Source organism: Corythoichthys intestinalis, chromosome 17 (assembly GCF_030265065.1).
Source record: "Corythoichthys intestinalis isolate RoL2023-P3 chromosome 17, ASM3026506v1, whole genome shotgun sequence".
Taxonomy (NCBI): Eukaryota; Metazoa; Chordata; class Actinopteri; order Syngnathiformes; family Syngnathidae; genus Corythoichthys; species Corythoichthys intestinalis.
This window is the reverse complement of record NC_080411.1, coordinates 40,794,250-40,820,954: the sequence shown is the minus strand read 5'-3', so window position 1 is coordinate 40,820,954 and position 26,705 is coordinate 40,794,250. Positions and strand designations below refer to the sequence as shown.

Sequence of the window (26,705 nt, the reverse complement as noted above, 5' to 3'; positions counted from 1 at the left end):
CGGGACCCAAGTGGGGGTCAAGGGATAACAGTATTATCTTTTAGTCGTGTTCGTTTACCCGAATGCAGAAGTACAGTGGGGCAAATAAGTATTTAGTCAACCACTAATTGTGCAAGTTCTCCCACTTGAAAATATTAGGGAGGCCTGTAATTGTCAAGATGGGTAAACCTCAACCATGAGAGACAGAATGTGAAGAAAAAAAATAGAAAATCACATTGTTTGATTTTTAGAAAATTTATTTGCAAATCATGGTGGAAAATAAGTATTTGGTCTATACCAAAAGTTCATCTCAATACTTTGTTATGGACCCTTTGTTGGCAATAACGGAGGCCAAACGTTTTCTGTAACTCTTCACAAGCTTTTCACACACTGTTGCTGGGATTTTGGCCCATTCCTCCATGCAGTGATGTTTTGGGGCTGTTGTTGGGCAACACAGACTTTCAACTCCCTCCTCACCCCGTGGCGTCAAAATGAAAACATGAACGGTGAGCAAAAATCCCAGAACCACACGGGGGGACCTAGTGAATGACTACAGAGAGCTGGGACCACAGTAACAAAGGCTATTATCAGTAACACAATGCGCCGCCAGGGACTCAAACCCTGCACCGCCAGACGTGTCCCCCTGCTGAAGAAAGTGAGTGAAAATCTCCTTCCATCAGCAAGGGCATTGAAGATGAGACGTGGCGGGGTCTTTCAGCATGACAATGATCCCAAACACACAGCCAGGGCAACAAAGGAGTGGCTTCGTAACAAGCATTTTAAGGCCCTGGAGTAGCCTAGCCAGTCTCCAGATCTCAACCCCATAGAAAATCTGTGGAGGGAGTTGAAAGTCCATGTTGCCCAACGACAGCCCCAAAACATCACTGCTCTGGAGGAGATCTGCATGGAGGAATGGGCCAAAATACCAGCAACAGTGTGTGAAAAGCTTATGAAGAGTTACAGAAAACGTTTGGCCTCTGTTATTGCCAACAAAGGGTACATAAAGTATTGAGATGAACTTTTGGTATTGACCAAACACTTATTTTCCACCATTATTTGCAAATAAATTCTTTAAAAATCAAACAATGTGATTTTCAGTTTTTCACATTCTGTCTCTTAATGGTTGAGGTTTACCCATGTTGACAATTACAGGCCTCTCTAATATTTTCAATTGGGAGAACTTGCACAATTGGTGGTTGACTAAATAGTAATAATTCAAGACTAGTTTAAAAAAAAGAGACTCACAGAAGTTGCAATTTGGTCCGAGTGTATTGATTCCAGAGATATTGCAAACATCAAATATGGAATTCTGGCTGACAGTTCCCTTACCCTGAAAGTGCCCATGTATAGACTTCACTATCAGTTGACGAGACAGCTCCTACAGACATTGCGTCACGGCTTTCCGTAGCAGGCTAGGCGTCGTTGCAGCCTTCACCGCGATAAACTCAAACAAACGCTGCGTTCTAACGCCGGATTTAGGTGGAAACAGGACGAAAGTTTTAGTGCATACAAGCAGGCAGGAGTGTCTCAAGAGGGATTTGGTTGAGGATTCAAGGTACAGTGATATGAAAAAGTATCGGTACCTTTTGGAATTTCTCACATTTCTGCATAAAATCACCATGAAATGTGATCTGATCTTTTTTAAAATCACACAGATGAAAAAACTGCCTGCTTTAACTAAAACCACCCAAACATTTAAAGGTTTTCATATAAGTGAACCATCAGATTTAATATTTTGTGCCCCCCCCCCCCCCCTTTTGGCAGCAATAACTTCAACCAGATGCTTCCTATAGCTGCAGATCAGTATGACACATTGATCAGGACAAATCTTGGCCCATTCTTCACTACAAAACTGCTGTAGTTCAGTCAGATTCCTGGGATGTCTGGCATGAATCGCTGTCTTTAGGTCGTGCCACAGCATCTCAATGGGGTTCAAGTCTGGACTTTGACTTGGCCACTCCAGAACGTGTATTTAGTTCTACTGAAACTATTCTAAAGTTGATTTGTGTTTTGGATCATAGTCTTGTTGCAGCATCCATCCTCTTCTTAGCTTCAACTGTCTGACAGACAGCTTCAGGTTTTCCTGCAAAACATCCTGATAAACTTTTGAATTCATTCTTCCATTAGTTATTGCAAGTTGTCCAGGCCATGAGGCGGCAAAACAGCCCCAAATCATGATGCTCCCTCCACCATGCTTCACAGTGGGGATGAGGTGTTAATGCTGGTGAGCTGTTTCATTTCTCCTCTTCACATGACGTTGTGTGTTACTCCCAAACAATTCAACTTGGGTTTCATCAGTCCACAAAATATTTTGCCAAACTTCTGTGGCGTGTCTAAGTGCCTTTTTGCAAACATTAAACAAGCAACAATGTTTTTTTATTTTTTTATTTTTATTTTTTAGAAAACAGTAGGTTCCTCTGTGGAGTCCTCCCATAAGCATGATTCTTGGCCATAGTTTTTACATGTAGTTGATGTGTGCACAAGGATATAGGGCTGTGCCAGTGATTTCTGTAAGTCTTTAGCAGACACTCTAGGTTTCTTTTTTTACATCTCTGAGTATTTTGCGCGGAAGTCTTGGCGTCATCTTTGGTGGACGGCCACTCCTTGGGAGAGAAGCAACAGTGCCAAACTCTCTACATTTGTAGACAACTTTTCTGACTGTCGATTAAAGAACATCCAGACTTTTACAGATGTTTTTGTATCCTTTCCCAGCTTTATACAAATCAACAATCCTTGATCACAGGTCTTCAGACAGCTGTTTTGACCGAGCCATGATGCATATCAGACAATGCTTCTCATCAAGACATTTCTTACCAGGTGTGTGTTTTATAGTGGGCAGGGCAGCTTTAAACCACTCATCATTGATTGGACACCCACCTGACTTAAAATGTTTAGTAAAAATTGGTTTCAATTGCTCTTTAAGTTTCCTATCACAGCTGCTAACAGCTTATGACATGCTCAAAAAGAGGAAGAAATATGAATCATAACTTTATTTTAAAAGCAGTCATTTTGACTTGACAATGATCAAAGATAATGGGCCATGTCTTCTCGCAGCTCTCCTATAGGTGTAGAAAATTGGGCCGACTTTCTAAAAGGTGTGTTAGGGCACTCTACTGGAGTCACACCCTGTAATACAACACAAAAGAAATACGTTCAAATACTAAAATCCATCCCAAATCTGATGGCTCTATTCAGAATTGATAGTTTGCACAATTTGAAAATGGCAAAAAGTAGGAAGAAATATCTTGCAACGCTCTCTAAAACTTTTTTTTAACCTTGATGCAAGTACTACAAGTTTTACAACTTCAAACCACGCATTTCCAATGAAACTACAAAAAAATTACCATATTTTCCACACTAAAAGGCGCACCTAAAAAAAGCCTTTAAATGATAAAAAGGTAAGAGTGCGCCTTATAATCAGACGCGTCTCATATATCTATCAATATTGGTTGCTGCAGTGCTACTTCGACATGCGAATTTAATTTTTTCCAGGACCTGAATTGTATGTTGAAATGGTCGTATGTCGAAAGGGATTTCCACGTAAGAATGATATTAACAGATCTAGCATAGTCAAATAAACTCAGAATGCATATCATTGTTTCAAATATCCATGCAGCCATAACAATGTCACACCAAACTGCCGTAATTCATGCTATTCAGCAGGATTGTTTTTTTCAAATGCGTAATGCAACCACAATAGAGAGGAGTTATTCAGGCACTCGTGCTCATGCTGCATTCGAGGAAGGTGAGAAGTCGGACTTGTCCCACTCGGATGGTACCGAGTGCCTCAAAGCGTTCCAAGCTAATGTAAACAGCAAGATGGCTGATTGCGACAAGTTGCTATTATTTGGCCATCAAAAGACATTTTGAACTCCAGCAAACCTGCCTTCTCGTAAGCGATCAAATAGGGGAGGAAAAACGATAAATAGCACACACTGTAAAATGCCTCCTTTAGTTTTATTATTGACGGTCTGCTTTTTGATGGACAGCGCCATTTTGTTGAGTGACATCAGATTGAAACAACTCGTTATGTCTGGGTACTTTTTTTTTTGTTCTCGACTTTGCGACTAGGACCTCCCAGTTTGAGTGGCGTTCCACTCAGGGGTCGCGTTAACCGAATATTTTCCGTCGTTGACCGATTTTTTAAAACGGTGACGGAAAAAACTGAAGTCCACCTGTCATTTTGACAGGTTGCAATTCACACCCCAGACCACAGGGTGGCGAGTGAGCATATTAATTAGCTATTGTCCCTCTTGATGCATGACGTCGTTGGCCTTACTCTGAAAAATGTCAAGGCAACTGAGTGTCCGAAGTTTCTTCAAAAAGCCCCAAAACGACGATGGTGTTGATAAAAGAGGTGAAAAAACAGGGACTGCACAAGCGGGCACGTAATTCAAGTCCATGCGCACCAGGAGGAAGGTGTAAGACTCCGGTCAGGCCACAGCAGGTGAACTGTTAATTTCATTGTTCCATACGTAGCCTAGCTACTGGGGCCACAGTCAGCTGCTCAGCCAAATGGACACACAAGTACGGAAGGTGAATTATGCCAGACAAAGGGTCACCACAATGTCATTATCATCATTTTAAAAATTTAAGTGACGGGTAAAAATAGATTATGACCAGATTTCTATGACCCTGTCAGTCAAAATGACAGACAACGAAAAAGTCTAGCGCAACCTCTGGTTCCAGTGATACTTTTCCGGGTCGGAGGTTGGAAAACTCCGACTTCCCACCTTCCCCGAATGCAGCATCAGTCTACTGAGTCTTGACTGAAGAACGGCAACAATGTGAAATGCGCATTGAAAGACTGTGGAAAGGAAACAAACAGAAGGGCAAATAAAAGTTTCCACAAATTACCTATGAAGAACGAGGAACAATATTAACTGTGATTACTTGCTGCTGGCTACGACAAACACACCGGTGGAAAAAATATCACTCTGCTATGCAGCCTGTTCCCTGCAAAGCTGCTGGATTAAAAATGTTGCTGCTACAATTACTGGCATGCAATGGTAAGTTATAATAACTTTATCCTGAAAACATAGCCAACACCATGGCTTGCATAGGTCATCGGTGATTCTCATGCGTGCATATGTTGTTTTTTATTGGCATGCTAAGATGGGACCATTGACTCGCGCTAGCTTAGCCACTCCAGAACCTTGAAACTAACAATTAATTGATAAACTGCATGCAATTTCTTGAAATCAACTCCACTGACTAAGTAAACCCCCGCTAACTCGAAGATTAAGCCTAATGTCAAAAATTCTGAACTTCCCTTTTAACTTACTGGCTAACGGAAGTCGGATGAGACAGCGGGTGCGGAGGTAGAGGAGGATACAGTGAGCCGTTTAGCCAGTTCACTCGCACGCCACGCTCATATTTTCCTGTAAACATCACCTTCTTCCTTTTTCACCACCACTACGACCACCTTTACTGACCTTCTTGGGATCCATGATGATTTCTCTCACAATAAAATCTGATGCGCTGCTGTCTTGCGGGACAACAAATTGCAACGCTGTCGTAAATATTTTGAATAAGTCGTCATATGTTGAAACAGATGACGAGTCAAATTTCACGTTGTATTTCGAAAGAATCGCATGTCAATGTAGTATATGTATGTAAAGGTACCACTGTGCATGACATTCCCTTTAGCGCAGCTACATCTAGTGGATGCATAACTTAAGCCCTACTACTACTACTACTACAGCTGTGCCTTATAATGCGGTATGAAAACAGTTTTAAAATAGGCCATTCACTGAAGGTGCGTCTTGTACTCCGATGAGCCTTATAGTGTGGAAAATACGATAAACTATGTACAAGTATGTTCCGGGAACAAATGTGACCTACTTGGATCCGCTGAAAATTTTCACTCCAATAGCTGATGGCTTGCTCTGTTGTATAATCATGAAGCTGGAAATGGACGCAATAAAATGACAAATAAGTAATTGGTTTTACACAAAATTCACATGTGAAAGACATGGATGTTAAACAACACAGTTTACAGTGAAGATAAGAAGTATTTGAACACCCTGTTATTTTGCAAGTTCTCCCACTTAGAAATGATGGAGGTGTCGGAAATTTTCATCATAGGTTCATGCGCACTGTGAGAGAGATAATCTAAAAAGAGAAATGCAGTATTTGAACACCTGAGAAAACGAATTTTAATATTTGGTACAGTAGACTTTGTTTGTAATTACAGAGTTCAAATGTTTCCTGTAGTTTTTCACTAGGTTTGCACACACTGCAGGAGGGATCTTGGCCCACCCATCAGTCAGGTTTCTGGGCTGTTGCTGAGAAACACTGAGCTTCAGTACCCTCCAAAAGTTTTCTATTGGGTTTAGGTTTAGGTATGGAGACAGGCGAGGCCATGCTAGAACCTGGTAGTGTCACCAGTAGGTACACTCAAAAAAATGGGGTGTTGAACTGACATAAAAACATTATGGAAAGAATTTGCACCTGATAATATTGTTTTCCTTCAGCATTTAGCAATTGTGTCCTTTTAACATAAAGCACACATGTCTAGCCAATATTAGGCACTCATGTTGTGCTAACATAAAGCACTCTTGTTGAGCCAGCATAAGGCACTCATGTTCACCCCAAAATTCATGCTGAACCAACATTAAAGAAATACATAATATGCACCTGATTTAATTGCTGTCCTTCAGTATTTAGCAATTGTGTTCTTTTAACATAAAGCACACATGTTGAGCCAACATAAGGCACAACGAGGGCTGTCAAATTTATCGCGTTAACGGGCGGGAATTAATTTTTTTGATTAATCACGTTAAAATATTTTACGGATGCACAGAACGACCCACTTATGCATTGCCGCAAACAGACTACAACAGCGACGTTTTACGTATATACAGAGCTAAGAGGCAGTCACAGGTGAGTGGAGTGGATACATGCATTCATTTGGACCTTGCTTTTAATTGTGTAAAGCTTTGACATCTCTTCCACAACAAATATACCTACTGAGGCGAGCAACGTGGGGAAAAATGACAGAAGTTGATCTTTTTCTTAACAACCTGCATTGTACACAACACAGAGAAGATATATTATTTGCAGCCGCCACACACAGTCATGGTTACCCACTCCCCATCATGCATTTGGGCAGAACAGTTTTGTCACTACATTATCATTTACTGACAGCTATACACATACACTAGATGGCAATATTTAGTCACAATATACAAACTCACATTTATCCTATAAGAATCTATCCGTGGATCCCTTTCACAGAAAGAATGTTAATAATGTTAATGCGATCTTGTGGATTTATTGTTATAATAAACAAATACAGTACCTATGTGCAGTATGTTAAATGTATATATTGGTCTTGTCTTATCTTTCCATTCCAACAATAATTTACAGAAAAATATGGCATATTTTACAGATGGTTTGAATTGCAATTAATTATGATGAATTAATTTCTAAGCTGTGATTAAGTCAATTAAAAATTTTAATCGTTTGACAGCCCTAATTTTAACGTAAATGGCCGTCAATGGCATCAATTTATATATGCCTCAATGGAATCCAGTACATTGGCATCAATAGTAACGACATTCATGACAGTCAATGGCATGGACGTACATAGCTGTCAGTGGTATTGACTTACTTAGGCGCCACTTCATTGTCAATGGGCTGTAATGGTAAGTGGTCAAAAATCACAACCACCTATGTTTTCCTGTAATTGAAAATGAAGGGAAAATGTTTGCCATTAAAAACGAATGGAATTCCGGTATTTTGATATTTAAACGGTGCCGGTCAAACGGTTTGGGGTCTCCACTGCGCCGAAAAAATGTGGATAATAAGATTATGAAAGTAAGAAATAAAAATAAAGTTGAGGAATTTTACTAGCTGGGCCTTTTCCTTTCAAAGTCCCATCTAATAAAAAATCTCTTTTCACATACAAAATAATATTTCAATGGTGACGGTAACAATGAGGTGTCCCTTACTTTTTCAGGGAGTTGCCAATCCTACTTTTAAATCTCGCGAGAAATCACGAGACTATTGCAATTAGCTGGAAAGACACAATAACATTATGTTGCAGCAACAATATCTAATCAAGCCCCTCATTCACTGTTCATGTTTATGTAGAGACTGCATGATTCAATCATGCTCACCTTGGAAACATGATCGTTTCTTGCTGAAAATGCACACTGTCTTTTAGTAAACTTTACAACCTGCCTGATTCATTTTTTTGAGTGTAGATGGCAATGTAGTGTAAAGCGCTTTGAGCACCTTGATAGGTGGAAAAACGCTATACAAGCATAACACCATTTACCATTTACGCTTTTTACGGAGCCACTCGTTGATTTTCCTGGCTGTGTGCTTCGGGTTATTGTCATGTCGGAAGACCCAGGCACGACCCATCTTCAATGCTCTGACTGAAGGAAGAAGGTTGTTCCCCAAAATCTCCCAATACAGGGCCCCAGTCATCCTCTCTTTAATACAGTGCACTCGTCCTTTCCCATACGCATAAAAACACCCCCAAAGCCTGATGCTACCACCCCCATGCTTCACTGTAGGGATGGTGTTCTTGAGATAGTACTAATCATTCTTCTTCCTCCAAAAAAGGTTAGTGGAATTATGAGCAAAAAGTTGTATTTTACTCTCATTTGACCAAAAAACCTGCTCCCATGACTCCTCTGCATCATCTTAATGGTCATGGGCAACCTTATGACGGGCCTTGACATGTGCTGGTTATAGCAGGGGAACCTTCCGTGCCATTCATGACTTCAAACCATGACATCTTAGTGTATTACCAACAGTAACCTTGGAAACGGTGGTCCCAGCTCTTTTTTAGGTCATTGACCACCTCCTGTCGTGTAGTTCTTGGCTGATTCTTCCACCTTTCTTAGGAACGTTGAGACTCCACAAGGTGACATCTTACATGGGGCTCCACTCCGATGAGACTGATAGTGATGTTTAGGTTATTCAAGTTTCTAATGATTGCTCCAACAGTAAACCTTATTTCACCAAGCTGCTTGGCAATTGCTCCGTAGCCCTTTCCAGCTTTTTGGAGGTGAATAATTTTGCCTCTGGTGTCTTTGGACAGCTCTTTCGTCTTGACCATGTTACAACTTTTGAGTCTTACTGAATGTATAGGGTGGACAGGTGTTTTTATGCTACTATCGACCTCAAACAAGTGCATCTGACTCAGTATAATACATGAAGTGGAGGTGGACTTTTAACAGGGGGACTAACAGGTATTTCATTGTCAGAATTTTAGCTGATAGACAGGTGTTCAAGTACTTATTGCTGCTATATTACACAAATAAATTGTTTTTAAAAAATCATGCATTGTGATTTATGGATTTTTCTTTTTAGATTGTCTCTCTCACGGTGGACATGCACCTACGATGAAAATTTCAGACTCCTCCATCATTTGTAAGTGGGAGAACTGGCAAAATAGCAGGGTGTTCAAATACATATTTTTTTCACTGTATATTACAAAATATAAACTAGATGATTGTAGTATAGTTTAGCTCTATAAATCACATGCGATTGACAAAACATTTTTACTTTTGTTTCCCTTTTTTTAACAAAGACGGTCGAAAGCTAAAAATAAAAAAAGATTAATTAGTTCTTTCACTACCATTGACATCAATAGACAACAATTCTATTTGAATAAGAAGACTGGCAGTGACTGATTACAGCCAGCTAACTAAATTTGAGGGTGGGGGGGGGGGGGTGTATGCAAGGAAACATACGCGGTTGTTTTTACTAGGTTGGGGTACGAATCCCTCAACTCTAAAATCCCTCTGAGTTACAGATGCAAAGTCCGCTTGGGGTAGTGGTGGGTTCTGTTCTGCTTGAATCTTGTCTCTGCAAACACATCATCAAATAATTACTACATAATTGATGCGTAATTTGTCTGGTAACGTTTTAGCAAATGTTTTTTTCATGTCTCTTCAGCTCACTAAAATGAATCTCAAACATGTATGATAATTTGTTGCATAATTATCAGGAGGGAAAAAAAAAGACTCCTGCACTTTACTTTTTAATAGAATTAATGTTAAATATTTTGTGTGTACCCAGGGGTGAAAGTGGGCCAGAACGGTCAGGAATTCAAGGCCGGAATGCTGCTCCGGTACACCGTGCTTTGATTCCAAAAATATGACGGCAACTGTCAAAACGCTATGTAAACAAAAAAAAATGCTAAACTGCCACACATGCATTTCATCTCCCAGAAGAAAAAAAATCTACCAACATCAGATTTACATACACAAGTGTTAACAACAAGCATCATAAAGTGCTTGTGTAGCGTAATCCGTTTTCACTGATATTTATTATTTATTTTATTCCACGGACGACATGGAGGTTTCCCCAGCTGCTGCAGTTATCTGAGTCTGACGATGGTAAGTCACGTCAATGTGCGAATGCACGCAGCAAAGCAAAACACCTGGACTCATTGATCCGTTCAATTCGCTGACATACTGACATGTGATCAGCAGAGATAGCTCCGATTGGTTCAAATGTGCGTGTTTCCTGGAACAGCAAAAAAATCTTTCCAAGGAGGGATAGAGTTGAGGAGGCTTATTTATCATATTCAGTGACATGTTCAGAACATCTTAGCTGTCAATGTGCGCTTTGGATTTATATTTGTTCATTTATGTTAGGCTACTTATTCATTTCCTTATGACTTAAAAACTTCAATGTTTGCGCAATCTTCAAAATATATTCTGTTTCACTCTGCATAATATGTCATTTCTACTTATTTTTCTGAATGTATGTTACTTATATCTTTATTATTATTATTTAAAAAAAAAAAAAAAAAAGCAGAAGTAAATGTTTACATTAACTTCAATTTTAATATACATTTCATGTTCTTAAGTAGTTAAAATTGAGATTTGACATTTAGTATGTGAGGAAATGAGGGAAAATAAAAATTAGGAGATGGAGGTTGGGGTTATTGCTGTTTTGTTAACTTTTATTTTGCAAATCATTGAAAAAATACAATTTTGAATGAAGATCAGTTTCTGTATGTGTTATAGAAATAACCGTGCCAAAACAGTTTTCTTTGCATTTCAGTAGTTTTAGGAGGTTTGAACCCCCCCCCCACACACACACACACAAAAAAAAAAAAAAAAAAAAAAAAAAAAAAAAAGAAAATGAAATGAATAAATAAATAAATAAACAAAATTTCTGGCTCCATGGCGACCTTCACGTCGGGGAGTTCCGGCAAGAAATTCTAGCCACTTTCACCCCTGTATGTGCCTCTTTGGGAGGTCTTTATGGATTGAGTTTAAAAGAGCTGTTCCTTTTGGAGCAAAATTACTAAATGAAATGATTAAAAAAGATAAGTAAGACAATGCACCAGCCCATGCTTGGATAGATACAATTGAAGATTACGATGCTATGGATATCAAGATAGAAAGACATGATGTGGTCAGTTTTTCCCTGACTGCCACCCTATTGAAAACATGTTCAGGCAGTCATCTTTTTATTGAGATATGTGTGGTTGCTGAATGTTCCAATAAATATTTAAATAAGAATAAGAGTTGTCCGATAATATCAGGTAGCCAAAAATTAGAGGTCCACCGATATATCGGCCGACCGACTTTTTTTTCCAACATCGGCCATCAGCCGATAAACAAAAAAATTAAGCCGTTAAAAAATAGGATTTTGATTGCTGAAATACGGGGCTGGAGGTCAGCGAATGCATAAAAAAATGGAAGAACCTCCGATACAAGTATGTGTATGTTCGGAAGCAAATGGCCACACGAAGCGGTGACCCAGCCAGCCAAAAACTGCCAGCTTTTTATCAGTTTATATTGTATTTTTGGTTGGTGCACTTATCATTTAATTTGTGCATACTAGTCTGTTTGCTGTGAGTCTGTGACGTATTTACATTTAAACTGCAAGTATATGAAGAAAAAAGCACAGGTTTGGTGTCAAAAGAGTTGTATTGATGTTTAATTTTCAACTTCAGACAGTTGACACACTTGATACATCATAACTGATTTAGAGTGCTTCGGCACGACATTTCACTTTTCCATAGCACAGTTCCTTGAGGTGACTGAAAGAAAGCCATCAGGTCATTTTGAACAACTTTATAGTTCAAGTATTCGCTTCCTGAATGTGATGGTGCTTTTGCTGTGCGTTGTCTGGTGGAATAGCAAGGGATGTATACGGCGCAATAGGTCATCAAACCAGTCCATTGAATGCAAAAGTAGCGAAAGTGCATTTCCGCATCGAGACGCAGTGGGCAAACCAGTGTTGTAAATTCGCCGGTTCTCAACCTAGACTGGTTGAGTGGTCGGACAGACCACCTCCGCAACCGTCTTCTGCATTGCCTACACTTCAACACTTGTATGATCAACATTTGTTGTTCAATGTTGATGAGCTGAAGATCCACATCCAAGCGTTCCATCACTGTTGGCATTGTTGTCGAAACGGAAGAAAACTAGAGGAAGTCGACAAGAGTCCCCCAAAACAGTAAAACACAACGCCACACCCATCTAGTGGGTTGCTGGTGAATTACAGATCAAAGCGTTCCCTTGCCGCAGAACTTCGAATGCTCATTGACGCCGGAAGGCCTACATCGTCGCTACGCCGTCACTGCAACGCAGAAGCATAACTTAACCTTGACGGTAGGACCCTGGACGGACCCTGCAGCAGCTTGAGGGCCGGTTGCTACAGGTAGCTTCAGGCTTGCCTGTTTTGCAAATATTGTAAGTTTTTTTTTATCTTGCATGAGAGAATATGCAGTGTTGCTTTAGCCATTTAATGTTTTTACAAAGTGATGCTTACACTCCAAGTATAGCTCGTAGCGTTAGCGTAGCATTCGCGTTAGAATTAGCTTTAGCATGGCGAGCATCCTCTTAAACTCTCGCTTGTTTACGTCTCATCGTGACGTCCTGGCGGGTATAACTATTCGAAAATAGTATACTGTTTTTGCTGAGTGTGTATAATCATAAAAAGAAGTGCTGCGTTCATTGGATTGGTAGCACTAGACCGAATAAATCCTTTAAGTCTCGGGTCATCATTGTAAATTTGAAGCTGTTTTAGCAATTTTTTAAAGATTGCATTTTATAACTTACGAACCTATGCCTCAAATATCGGCTTACAAATCAGTTTATGATATCGGCAATCGGCTGAAATTATTTTTAGATATTGGTTTTGGCATCGGCATTTCAAGATCCCATATCGGGTGATCTCTAACAATAATATCGGCCGATAGAAAAATTTAAAAATGATATTTGATAATATCAACATCGTTTTTTCATTATCAGATTTGGGACAATATGCATGTTTTCTTCAAAGTGAATGTAGACACCTTTGTACAAGGGCTGGTCACAGCTTAGCACAGCAGTTATGCTTATTGATCATTAGATGTCTCCAAACTAAGATGCTTGCTTCAGGAGATCAGGGCAGATTGATTTCCGTTTACAATAACATTATTGTACTTTTTTATTTGAAAAGTTATTGCCTGTTGGTTTTCATATGCCAAACTTTTACCTCATTCGCTGTATTAAAGTTGTTTGCCTTTGTTGTTATTTTGAGCTCACTGTGTGAGCCATATGTGATATGAAAGCTCCTTATTAGCACTTTTTTTGGCATTTGCACTTGATCCCCAAAAGCTGATGTTTGCACTATTTTGATTTCAACAATAAATATAGTGGTGCAATGTAGGCACCTTTTCCATTAGTTCAGTTGAAGTTGCTCTCTTATTTTTCCACAGAATTTTTATTTGGAAAACATTGAAGTTGTTACATTTATCATTATTTAAGCATCCAGGGGGCATCAACATACAATTAGCATAACATACAATATGTTAACATCTACATACAATTAGCCATAATATGTTAAGCCCATGACCGCATATATCAGTATTGGTTTAAAATCGGTATCGGATTTTTGGAGTTGGACAATATTAGGATATCGGTTAAAAAGTCATTATTGGACAACTCTAATAAGAATAAACAAGTCCTTAATTGCGATGATAACAGGAACAATGAAACTGAACCTGTAATGTGAATAGTTACCTTACTAGCTGGGCAATTCGTCGTTCCAAAAGCTCTGTCCTGAGGCCTGAGGATATGAAGCATATATTAAAAAAACAAACAAAAAACAAACAAGTTAAAAAAATATACATATAAATTAGAATACACAATATTCTAATTTCCTGACTGTCTCAGGAAATTAGAATATTGTGTATTCTAATTTCCTGAGACAGTCCTGTATATATACACAGGACTGTCTCAAAAAATTAGAATATTGTGTATTCTAATTTCCTGAGACAGTCCAGTATATATATATATATATATATATATATATATATATATATATATATATATATATATATATATATAGTGCCTTACAAAAGTATTTGGCCCCCTTGAATCTTGCAACCTTTCGCCGCATTTCAGGCTTCAAACATAAAGATATGAAATTTAATTTTTTTGTCAAGAATCAACAACAAGTGGGACACAATCGTGAAGTGGAACAACATTTATTGGATAATTTAAACTTTTTTAACAAATAAAAAACTGAAAAGTGGGGCGTACAATATTATTCGGCCCCTTTACTTTCAGTGCAGCAAAGTCACTCCAGAAGTTCAGTGAGGGTCTCTGAATGATCCAATGTTATCCTAAATGACCGGTGATGATAAATAGAATCCACCTGTGTGTAATCAAGTCTCCGTATAAATACACCTGCTCTGTGATAGTCTTAGGGTTCTGTTTAAAGTGCAGAGAGCATTATGAAAACCAAGGAACACACCAGGCAGGTCCAAGATACTGTTGTGGAGAAGTTTAAAGCCGGATTAGGATACAAAAAGATTTCCCAAGCTTTAAACATCTCAAGGAGCACTGTGCAAGCCATCATATTGAAATGGAAGGAGCATCAGACCACTGCAAATCTAGCAAGACCCGGCCGTCCTTCCAAACTTTCTTCTCAAACAAGGAGAAAACTGATCAGAGATGCAGCCAAGAGGCCCATGATCACTCTGGATGAACTGCAGAGATCTACAGCTGAGGTGGGAGAGTCTGTCCATAGGACAACAATCAGTCGTACACTGCACAAATCTGGCCTTTATGGAAGAGTGGCAAGAAGAAAGCCATTTCTCAAAGATATCCATAAAAGGTCTCGTTTAAAGTTTGCCACAAGCCACCTGGGAGACACACCAAACATGTGGAAGAAGGTGCTCTGGTCAGATGAAACCAAAATTGAACTTTTTGGCCACAATGCAAAACGATATGTTTGGCGTAAAAGCAACACAGCTCATCACCCTGAACACACCATCCCCACTGTCAAACATGGTGGTGGCAGCATCATGGTTTGAGCCTGCTTTTCTTCAGCAGGGACAGGGAAGATGGTTAAAATTGACGGGAAGATGGATGCAGCCAAATACAGGAACATTCTGGAAGAAAGCCTGTTGGTATCTGCACAAGACCTGAGACTGGGACGGAGATTTATCTTCCAACAGGACAATGATCCAAAACATAAAGCCAAATCTACAATGGAATGGTTCAAAAATAAACGTATCCAGGTGTTAGAATGGCCAAGTCAAAGTCCAGACCTGAATCCAATCGAGAATCTGTGGAAAGAGCTGAAGACTGCTGTTCACAAACACTCTCCATCCAACCTCACTGAGCTCGAGCTGTTTTGCAAGGAAGAATGGGCAAGAATGTCAGTCTCTCAATGTGCAAAACTGATAGAAACGTACCCCAAGCGACTTGCAGCTGTAATTGGAGCAAAAGGTGGCGCTACAAAGTATTAACGCAAGGGGGCTGAATAATATTGCACGCCCCACTTTTCAGTTTTTTATTTGTTAAAAAAGTTTAAATTATCCAATAAATGTTGTTCCACTTCACGATTGTGTCCCACTTGTTGTTGATTCTTGACAAAAAATTAAAATTTTATATCTTTATGTTTGAAGCCTGAAATGTGGCGAAAGGTTGCAAGGTTCAAGGGGGCCGAATACTTTTGCAAGGCACTGTATATATATATATGTATATGTATGTATATGTATATATATAGTGGTCTAATGATGAAAATTACATAAAGCAAGGGTGTCAAACTGGTGGTTCAGGGGCCAGATCCAGCCTGCTGCATCATTTTCTGTGGCCCGCCAAAGAAAATCATTTTCATGGCCTCTTTTTGCTAAATTAAAAATCATTTCAAATTGCCGTAGTCGAGAAATCTGAGAGATGTTACTCTAACCCTTTCTGCCCCAGTTTAGCAAACTAATTAAATAAGAATAAAAAAAAGTTAACAAAAATAAGGAGAATATTAGGGTTTTTTTGTTTTTGTTTTTTTAAATAATGGTAACAGGTAGGTTAAATTGTCAACAAAGGATTTGGGCCAATGTCTCTAAACTTTTTAATGCCTACCAAAATACGTGATGATTCATTTGCTAGGCATCCAATCCTTATTGACTAGGAAGGGCGAATAAATGATATGGGTTGACTCAGAAAATGGCCCTCCATTTTTTTCTTTTAAACCTGTCCTGTTCAGCTGTTTGACACGGAGAATGAAAGTCTAAGTGTCCGGTTGGTCTGAAGAGCTTTAATGTTTCACATTGAGACCATGACATACTCCCATTGTGATCATTCAACATACCTTGTTTATAATGACAAAGCAGTGAACAGGAAGGGGTTATGGGGGAACAGAATAAAAGAAAAGAAACACAAACAACAAGAAATAAAAAAAATACATTGAACGCCTAAACTAACTATGAATATGTTGGAGATAATGGCCCTCCAAAGGAAACCATAACTACAATGTGGCCAGGTTTAACACCCCTGCCTTAGAGTGTACATATATATATACACATACCCTGCAGCCTCACCCCTGTTTTCTTTGGAGGGGCAAATGATGCTCTCAGAGTGGTGATGTTCTCCATTTTAGCCCCAGTGTTCATGGTGAGGATTCCTTTGTGTCCATATCTCAGGATTTCCTGCCTTGTTTGTTTGACCTTGAATAAATGTGACATTTAGATGAAAAAAGTACTTATGAACAATACACACTGCTAAAAAAATAAATTAAAATAAAGGGAACACTAATGTAACACGATGCAGATCTGAATGAATTAAATGTTTTCATTAAATAATTTGTTCGGTCCATAGTTGAATGTGCTGACAACAAAGTCACACAAAAATTATCAATGAAAAGGCTTGTTTGAAGGACTTTACATCAAAGTTGGATCAGCCTGTAGTGTGTTTTTTCCACTTTTGATGTGAGTATAACTCCAAATTCAGACCTCCATCGGTTGATTTATTTCATTTTCATTGATATTTTGTGTTTTTTTTTTTGTCTGCACATTCAACTATGGAAATAATAGAGTTTTTAATAGATATATTTCATTCATTCAGATCTAAAAGTGTTCCCCTTTATTTAATTTGAGCAGTGTATATATTACCGAAGTGCAAGTGCACATCTTGATTTAAGTCATGTTGAAATTCGCCCCCCCCCCGGCCAAGACGCACGGAAACAGCGACAGCCAAAACAAGTGCCGCTCGGCCGATGCTGCCACCGCGCGCACCAACCAGGAAGGCAGAACTTCGCGCGTCCACCTCTGATATTAACCCTTTGTACTGACTCCATGTTCCAAAAGTTTGAAAAAGACTCGCCGAAAGCAGGTTGACAATTTATTCGTCGACAATGGTCAAAAACAAGGCAAAAAACAGACGACGGTGGGGCAATTCTGGATCCAAAACAAGGCTACATGTTTCCGAACAGCAAAAATCTGTGTTATCTCAGTGTCCAGTCTTTTTAAAGTCCGTGGCCGAAGCGGGCCGTGCTGAAGGTGTGTCCGAAGGTGTGTCTGGGTGTTGCTTTTGGGTCTTCTCCTCTGTGGCTGGTTTTGGGCGGCTTAGGTTTGTGCACGGATGGGACGCCCGCTATCAACTTTGTTGTCCGGGCTGGCTTGTACTTGTTTTAGGACAAAGCGCTTTGTCCTTGGAGTTTGCTGGGAGAGCTGATTGCAAGAGTTGGTGTGTCAATCTTGTTCGTGACGCACGCGTTGGGCTTCTGTGATAAGACGGCATTGTGGATCTCTTCTATTTCTTCTCATTAAACTATGGTGTGCTATTTATTTTATATCAGTAGTGCAGTCCTACCGTAGATATGAAAATGATACTATTTCCTGATAAATTATATTACGTGTGTTAGAAACACATAGACGGTGCCTACGAGAACCTGTACCATTCTTTCTCATCTCCCCCTCATTAGCCCGAATAAGGTGATTCACTTTACTGTGTCAAAGGGCATGTAGTGGAGTTTGCTTAAACAATAGTTAGATGAATGTGTTAGAGACTAAGGCAAACAATTATATGGTGTGTGCGATGACGTTATCTTTTCCCTTCAGTCATGATAATGGACCATTACATCACCAGTGATTAGTGTTTTGTGAAATTTATGCATATGCAAATATTTTAGAAGTGAGCCATTTTTATAAAGTGATGTCTTCAATCTGAATAAAAATGTGTGACCATAGCTGAATCCCAAATAAGAGGTCTAAAAAAATTGCAATAACAGAATTCATATTGTACAGCGGAAAAAGTTTACAGGGGTTTATTTTCGACGCTATCAAAGCTGCAAATACATTAACTAATTGGCCGCCAATGACGGCGATATACCGTGAGATCGATCGGTGCTGGCCCCCCAGTCAAATAGCGTACAGCACGAATGCTATTTTTAGACCGTGGCATCGCCATCGTAACCGGGAAATGGGTCAACATGGACAAGCCCTCGCATACAATCCATGTTATCACTGCTTGTTTTCTGCAGGTAATCTCGTCCAAAAACTCAGAGGAAAAATGTGAAGAATGGATCAACCTTTCGTGGACGTTCAAAAGACCACTTTAACACCAGCAAGGTGAAGTCATTCACATTTCATATCATCCCCGTCACTGGCAAGGAAACTCAATGCCAACCATCCTGGCTGAAATAGAATTGATGTGTATCATTGTCATTGGCACTGAATGAGGTAATTATTGCAAAAAAAAAAAAAGTGAGAATTAAGTTTTTATTATTATTTTCATTCATATAAACTTATTGCTTGACTTTTGCTCTGTTGTTTTTGAAATTTAATGGGACAGGTCATGATAAATTCACAATATGAGGCACAATGGTTATAGCACATTAGATCAAAATTAACTAATTGGCTGCCATTGACGGCGATATACGGTGCCAGCCCCCCAGGCATATTGCATTGGACATCTGCAGTGTATCACAAAAGAGAATAAGCCCTTACATTTCTGCAGGTATTTAAGTATATCTTTTCACGGGACAACACTGACAAAATGACACTTTGACACAATGAAAAGTAGTCTGTGTGCAGCCTATATAATAGAGTTAATTTATTTCCCCTCAAAATATAGCCATTAATATCTAAAAAACCCTGGCAACAAAAGTGAGTACACCCCTTTGAAAAAACATTCATCTCTAAATGTCCAAATTGAGTACTGCTTGTCGTTTTCCCTCCAAAATGTCACGTGACTCGTTACAGGAGTGCTGTCAGCATTGCTGCAGAGATTGAACAGGTGGAGGGTCAGCCTGTTAGTGTTTAGACCATATGCCGCACTCTACAACAAGTTGGTGTGCGTGGCTGTCACCCCAGGAGGAAGCCTCTTCTGAAGACTGTAAACAAGAAAGCCCGCACACAGTTTGCTGAAGACATGTCAACAAAGCACATGGATTACTTGAACCATGTCCTATGGTCTGATTAGACGGGCGGGCTTTCTTGTGTACCATCTTCAGAGGAGGCTTTCTCCTGTGGTGACAGCCATGCACACCAATTTGATGTAGAATGCGACGTATGGTCTGAGCACTAACAGGCTGACCCTCCACCTCTTCAATCTCTGCAGCAATGCTGACAGCACTCCTGTAATGAGTCACATATAACATTTTGGAGGGAAGATGACAAGCAGTACTCAATTTGGACATTTAGGGGTGTACATAGTTTCTAAGGGGTATACTCACTTTTGTTGCCAGGGGTTTAGATATTAATGGCTATATTTTGAGGGAAAAAAATAAATGAACTCTATTATATAAGCCGCACACAGACTACTTTTCATTGTGTCAAAGTGTAATTTAGTCAGCGTTGTGCCATGAAAAGATACTGTATACTTAAATACCAGCAGAAGTGTGAGGGGTGTACTCACTTTTGTGAAACACTGTACCATGGTCACTGGCAATGAAACTCAATGCCAAACATCCAAGCTGAAATAGATTTGATGTCTATCACAGTCATTGGCACTGAATGAGATAATTATTGCAAAAGCAAAAGTGAGATCCATTAATTACCATAAATTTCACACTATAAGGCACCCCTGACTATAAGCCGCCACCTACCAAATTTGACACGAACACAACATTTGTTCACAGATAAGCTGCACAGGACAATAAGCCGCAACTGTCGTCACTGTATTATGGGATATTTACACCAAAAGATATTAACCGGTAACACCACGACAGCGGCATCATACGACTGTCATGACCAAATGAATCACCATGAAGCTTTGAACCAATTGGCTGTAAAGCTTCATTGCTTCAAGAAGCTTCATTTCGCCATCACAGCTCCCTTAGGGGAGACAGTCAACCTCTGCTGCCACCTGCTGTCAACACTGTTGTTGTCAAACATGCCTCCTAGCATGCATTACAGCGCTACAGATGTAAATAACAATCAAAATTCAAAATTTTCTGCAAATTATTTCTTCATTTACTGTTCCAGTTGTTTCATAAATTGCTAGTTATTATATTTGGTAACACTTTTATTTGAAAGTGGTGCCATAAGAATGTCATTAGACAATCATAATTATGACATGACACTGTCATGAGCGTTAAAGAATGCTTACAACATATGTCATTCAGTGTTATCCGGCAAATTATCTCACTTTTGAATGGATGTAAAAGATCCGAGCTGGACATAAGTGGAGTTATTGTGGAGTGGAGTGACATAATTTGCCGAATGATACTTAATGATATCAGTCATAAGCATTCAGTAATGCTCATGATAGTGTCATGTCATAATTACGACGGTCTTATCACACCGCTGTCAAAAAAAGTGTTACCTATTATTCCCAAAAAAATCAACAATTAAGCAGCACTGGACTCTAAGCCAGTTTTTTTTTTTTTTTTTTTTTTTTTTTTTTTTTTTTTTTTATGGGACAGGTCATGATGAATTAACAATATGGGGCACAGTGAAGAACACTAAGAAGGGTTATGGCACATTAGCGGGTGTAATAATGGTTATTATTCAGTTTGACATAGGTGGTGCAGAACCTATCTTTGCTTATCTATGGAGGTGACGTTTTGTGACAGCTTAAAAAAAAAAAACTGGTAGAAAGAATAAACCTTGTTAAACAGGATTAAAAAAAAAAAATTCTGTGATTCTTGGGATTGTTTTCTCTGCTTTGGTTTAACAAAGGTCGGAGGGAAAATAACCGAATTGCGCACATTGGATATTCGATTTTTGTTTTAAAACGGACTTTTAAAGTTACGTTCGTATTCTTTTGTATTTCAGTACAGCCACGCGTTTTTCCTCGATTCTGTATGATAGGAAAAGCAGAACATTGCCAACGGAAGATTGCCCCTGGACGTTTACCTGAGTTTGAATACGTTTGGTTCTCTTAAAATAAGCTAAATTGTATGACAGTCCAGCCGTCGGTGACTCACCTCTTGAGGTTGCGAGCAGTCATTATGTCGATGTCCAGCCACTTCACCGTCCGACATTTTAGCAAAATTTGAACAGAGATTAAAATGAGTCAAGGTTGATTGAACTGCTTTTTAATCGAAGTAATACCCCGAAAATCCATTCGCGTCACGACGACGGAAGTGTCTCCATGGTAACGGTATAAACATACGGGAGATGAAAGCTTCGAGAAAACCCACGTTGTAGGTGAATTTGACGTCATATCATTCGTTCATACTTCTTAAACTGATTTAAACATGATATATTTTCACATATATGTGTTACCTTTTAGCTCACTTTTAAGTGCACCCAGTCTTGTTTACACCCTAATAATCTTTCAGTGCGTTTATTACAGGGGCGTCACAAATGCAATGCTGGAGCACAGCGGGCACAGCTAGCTATTTTGGTGCCCTAGGCATAATTACTTTGTGGTGCCCCCGGTGAAATATTGTTTTGAACCATGGTACAAACATTTTCTAAATTAATTATAGTATTATGCTGGCCCATATTTAAAACACAGATACATGAAAACTTTAATATTATACCTTTATAGACATGGACTGATAGGGCACTATATAAAAATTCTGGACATAATGTGGAAACAATGAATATGAAAGGGGAAATCTACATAGCTTTGAGATTTTTTTTTTTTTTCTAATTAGTTTTTTCTACTTAACAGTAGATGTCGCTCTTGGCCTCTGAACCTCTCGAAAATGACCACGGCTTCTTACTAATGGAAAAATTTCGGTATCAACATAGTCGTTGCATAAAACCACTACCGGTATGTCTCGTAACATTCCATTTAATTTTCATTGTGCAATGAATTTGCAAGTCACATAATTTCCACCACAGCGTTTTGGAGTGTTTTTTTTTTTTGGTTGTGCACACTAATAAACCAATCATAAACCGATTTCTGAAATTACCAGATTATTCAAGTGGTCATGTAAAGAGCATGATCCGCTATCCATTATCTGATAAACACCGCTATTTTACATCTCTGAGCATGTGTACAAATGGAAAAACGGATGTCGCTAGAGAGGCCTTAGGGACGCCAAACTGATTCGCTTTCAGCCTGTGGGCCTACTCTGCAGTTAGCGAGCTTGTGTAACACAATCGCCACACTCGCATTTGAAGAGGTTCAGTGGGACAACTTCAAGCAAGCATAGGTTTTTGGTAGACATAGAGAAAGGCCTATGCTGAGACCAAGAGTTTTACGTCATGTACTTGGAAAGAAATCGAACTATTGACTTAACATGTAAACCAGGTTTTTCCTGATTATCACATCACTGAAGTGCATGCAAATGCGTCAAATCTCATTATTGTCATTACCTGGTTATTCCCAGTTATCAGATTATTGTAGTCATGTAAACGTAGCTGATAATGAATAAACAATTGTTTAAAAAAAAAAAAAAAAAATTCTTACCTGCAAGTGATGCGCGGGCATCATCTCGCTGCTTTTTCCTCTCCCCTTTTCCCGCCCCCGACTCTTGTTGTCTTTTCGATGACATTTCCTTTCAAGAATAAACTTGAAGAATAAACCAAATTTGCGACTGAAGCATAAAGCCTGAGTTATACTTCCGCGTCAGACCTATGCCGTCAAGGAAGAATCGAGTTACGACCCTACGCCGTAGCCTGACGCGCACCTCTCGATTTTTGTAACCTTCGCGTCGCGTAGACGCGTATGACGTAGCGAAAACGGACTGTGATTGGTCCGCTCAGACTGTTGTTTCCGGTTTACCGCGAAAACACTGCCATTGTACAATAGAATCAAACATTGTTTTCTACACGCAAAAATGGACCAAGCTGACGGGAGTATCATCGAAGAGCAAGTCTCGTCAAGAAATTATTATTGTGATTGCCAAATGGCAAGGTCGGCGATCGAAAAAATAAATAAATGGAAGAACCACCGAGACGTGGGTGGTCGGAATCGAGTGGCCACACGAAGCGGTGACCCAGTCGGCCAAAAACTGCCAACTTTTTATCACTTTATGTCGTATTTTTGGTTGGTGCACTTCATCATTTACTGTGTACATATGTTTCAAGTATATGAAGAATAAAGCACAGATTTGGTGTCAAAAGAGTTGTTTTGATCTTTAATTTTCAATAACAGACAGTTCACACACACAATACATCATCACTGATTGAGAGTGCCTCGGTGCTTTTTATGATAACCTTAAAATCAAGCCTCCCAACGCAGTTTGGGAAGTTCCCTAGACGCCAGAAATCTGCTATGGCTTCCCACTGGCTGGTTGTAGGACACGGCAAACAAATCAGGCTGGAGGGCTTTGCAGACCTTGAACGCAGTGCTCGACGCCAGTTTGAAGCTAGCCGCCACAGCTAGCTCTCTCCACCCGAGTCTAAAACTCTCTATGCGGCATCAAAAGTCGGCCAGACCGACTCGAAACCGTCTTCTGCGTCGCCTGCCCGTCAACATTTGTATGTTCAATATTTATTCAGTGTTGATGAGCAGAATATTTACTTTCAAGATTTCCATCTTGCATTGTTTATTTTTCTCCGACTAGCGGAAGTAAACAAGCATGCCCCAAAACCGTACAAACATAACGCCACGTCCCTCTAGTGGCTTGGCGGTGAATTACAGAGCAACGCGTTCCCTCACCGCAGAACTATCGAATGTCGAATGACGCCGTAGTCGCTACGCCGTCACCGCAACGCGGGAGTATAACTCAGGCTTAATGGAGCAAACCACTAGGGAATTTGGGGGGGGGGGGGGGCACCAACCAAAGGTAGACTGACGAGAGGGCCGCACAGGAGATTTTCTTTTTTTGTGTAAATAATGAGCCTATGTTACTTATATTTGTATTACTTGCATTCATCAGTTATAAGTTTTATTTTAAATACGATATATTGTTGTTATTACTACAATTACTATTTTTTAGGATTTTTTACAAACTTGATTTTTTTTTTGGTGCCCTTTCAGGCAGAGTTGGTGCCCTACGCGCAGTGCGTGTTATGCGTATGCGGAGCGCCGTGTCTGGGGGGCACTGGCAACAGAGCAAAAAAAAAAAAAAAAAAATATATATATATATATATATATATATAAAAGGACTTATCTGTCATAAAAAGTCAGAAATAGCGCTTTAAGCTATATACTAGTATAATCAAAACAAAATCCATGTTTCTGTAAAAAAAGAAAAAACTTTTTATTATTTTTTTTTCAGCTCTCAGTTTTCAAAATCAGAACTAGGGCATCCCTTTTTATAGTCAATTCACCTCTGCTCACGCTCATTAACTTCCATCTCTCTTCCTGCACTCTCCTTCTCTACTTTGTCTAGACAGAAATGTGCATACAACTAAGTATTATGCAATTACCGTAATTTTCGGACTATAAGCCGCTACTTCTTTCCTTCATTTTGAATCCTGCGGTTTATAGTGCAGTGCGGCTTATTTTTTTATTTATTTGGGTTAATAGGTAACACTTTATTTCACAGCAGCATCATAAGAATCATATTATCATGGGAATACTGACTGGTTATGACAGCTATCACTAAGTGTCATTTGGCAAATTATGTCACTGCAAATCTTAGTCAAGGAAACACAAAGTGGACCTTTGATATATTATGATATCTGACCAATCTCTGGGAGATTGCTTGCTGCAATTATGGACAAAGTAAGAATTTGCATTCATCAATTACTTGGAGAAGCTGGGGATTGAACCCATGCGAAGCACACGCTCTACCACTGAGCTACTTCCCCACAGTGTTTCTCAAATACTTGTTCTCCCCACTGTGTGTGTGTGTGTATATATATATATATATATATATATATATATATATATATATATATATATATATATATATATATATATATATATATATATATATATATATATATACTGGACTGTCTCAGGAAATTAGAATACACAATATTCTAATTTTCTGAGACAGTCCTGTATATTGTTCTATGTAAAGGACGTCAGCCAAGGTCGGCCCCCCACATTTTTACCACGCCAAATCTGGTCCCCTTTGCAAAAAGTTTGGACACCCCTGCTTTAAATGGTGGATTAATGTACAGGACTGTCTCAGAAAATTAGAATATTGTGTATTCTAATTTTCTGAGACAGTCCAGTATATAAAATGGTCATGTCATGATTATGACATGGTTATGGTTATGATTGTCTAATGACAGTCTTATAGTGCCAGTGTCAAATAAAGTGTTATCAAATACCATAACTTGCAATTAATGAAACAACTGGAACAGGAACTGAAGAAATAATTAGCACAGAACATGAATTTTGATTTTTTATTTATGTAGCGTGGCAATGCATGCTAGGAGGCATCCTGGACAACAACAATGTTTAAACCAAGTGGCCGCAGAGGTTGAATGTCTCCCCCAAGGGAGCAGTGATGCCAAAATGAAGCTTCTCGAAGCAATAAAGCGTTGCAGGAATTGGTTCAAAACTTCATGATCGTTTATTCTGTCTTATGACAGTCGTATGATGCCGCTGTCAAAAAAAGTGTCACCGGTTAATATCTTTTGGTTTAAATACCCCACAATACAGTGAGGACAGCTGCGGCTTATAGTCCAGGGCAGCTTATCTATGAACAAATGCCGTTTTCGTGCCAAATTCAATAGGTGTCGGCTTAAAGCCAGGTGCGCTTTATAGTGTAAAAATTACAGTAATCAGTGTTACTCAATTGGTACAACCCCTAGCAAAAAGTATGGAATCACCAGCAATCATCACTTTGTCCAATGTAGATTCTTGAGTCTTGACACCTTGTCCAATGCAGATTCTTGACTCTTGACAAGGTGATGATACTGGAACTTTGCTTTGGTGGTGTTCCAGTGAGATTTACAAAGATGACTGGCTGAAGAAACCATCAAAATTCCCTCAGTCCTTGATGTTATGGGGTTGCATGTCAGGCAAAGGCACTGGCGAGATGGCTGTGGTTAAATCTTCAATAAATGCAGAAGTTTACATTGAAATTTTAGACAGCTTTCTTATCCCTTCAATTGAAAATATGTCATTTTCCAAGATGACACTGCATCATGCCACATAGTTAAAACTGTTAAAGCATTCCTTAGAGACTCATTCAGTCATGTCATGGCCTGCAAATAGCCCAAA

At 39.3% G+C, this 26,705-nt stretch overlaps 1 protein-coding gene across 2 annotated transcripts; it reads right to left on the bottom strand.

Moving 5' to 3' along the window:
- Positions 1 to 1,859: 1,859 nt before the first annotated feature.
- On the bottom strand, positions 1,860 to 21,760 carry spag8 (sperm associated antigen 8). Of its 2 annotated transcripts, XM_057818074.1 has the most exons (6): positions 21,607 to 21,760; positions 16,765 to 16,903; positions 13,971 to 14,016; positions 9,693 to 9,807; positions 5,824 to 5,886; positions 1,860 to 3,105 (listed from the first exon to the last, which is right to left on the bottom strand). In XM_057818074.1, the coding sequence occupies exons 1-6, from the start codon at positions 21,661 to 21,663 to the stop codon at positions 3,004 to 3,006; spliced, it is 522 nt and encodes a 173-aa protein (XP_057674057.1). In that variant the 5' UTR covers positions 21,664 to 21,760; the 3' UTR covers positions 1,860 to 3,003. The 2 variants fall into 2 exon arrangements, with proteins under 2 accessions (XP_057674057.1, XP_057674058.1); XM_057818075.1 differs by lacking the exon at positions 9,693 to 9,807 and having other exon boundaries at positions 3,028 to 3,105.
- Positions 21,761 to 26,705: the final 4,945 nt, after the last annotated feature.

Excerpts from the sequence above, each read along its gene's own strand:
- spag8 (XM_057818074.1), bottom strand. The coding sequence starts at position 21,663 with ATGTCGGACGGTGAAGTGGCTGGACATCGACATAATGACTGCTCGCAA. Across the intron at positions 14,017-16,764 it reads AACAGGGGTGAGGCTGCAGG|GCCTCAGGACAGAGCTTTTG; the intron begins GTATGTGTATAT and ends TCATATCCTCAG. Across the intron at positions 3,106-5,823 it reads AAAATTTTCAGCGGATCCAA|GGTGTGACTCCAGTAGAGTG; the intron begins GTAGGTCACATT and ends GTTGTATTACAG.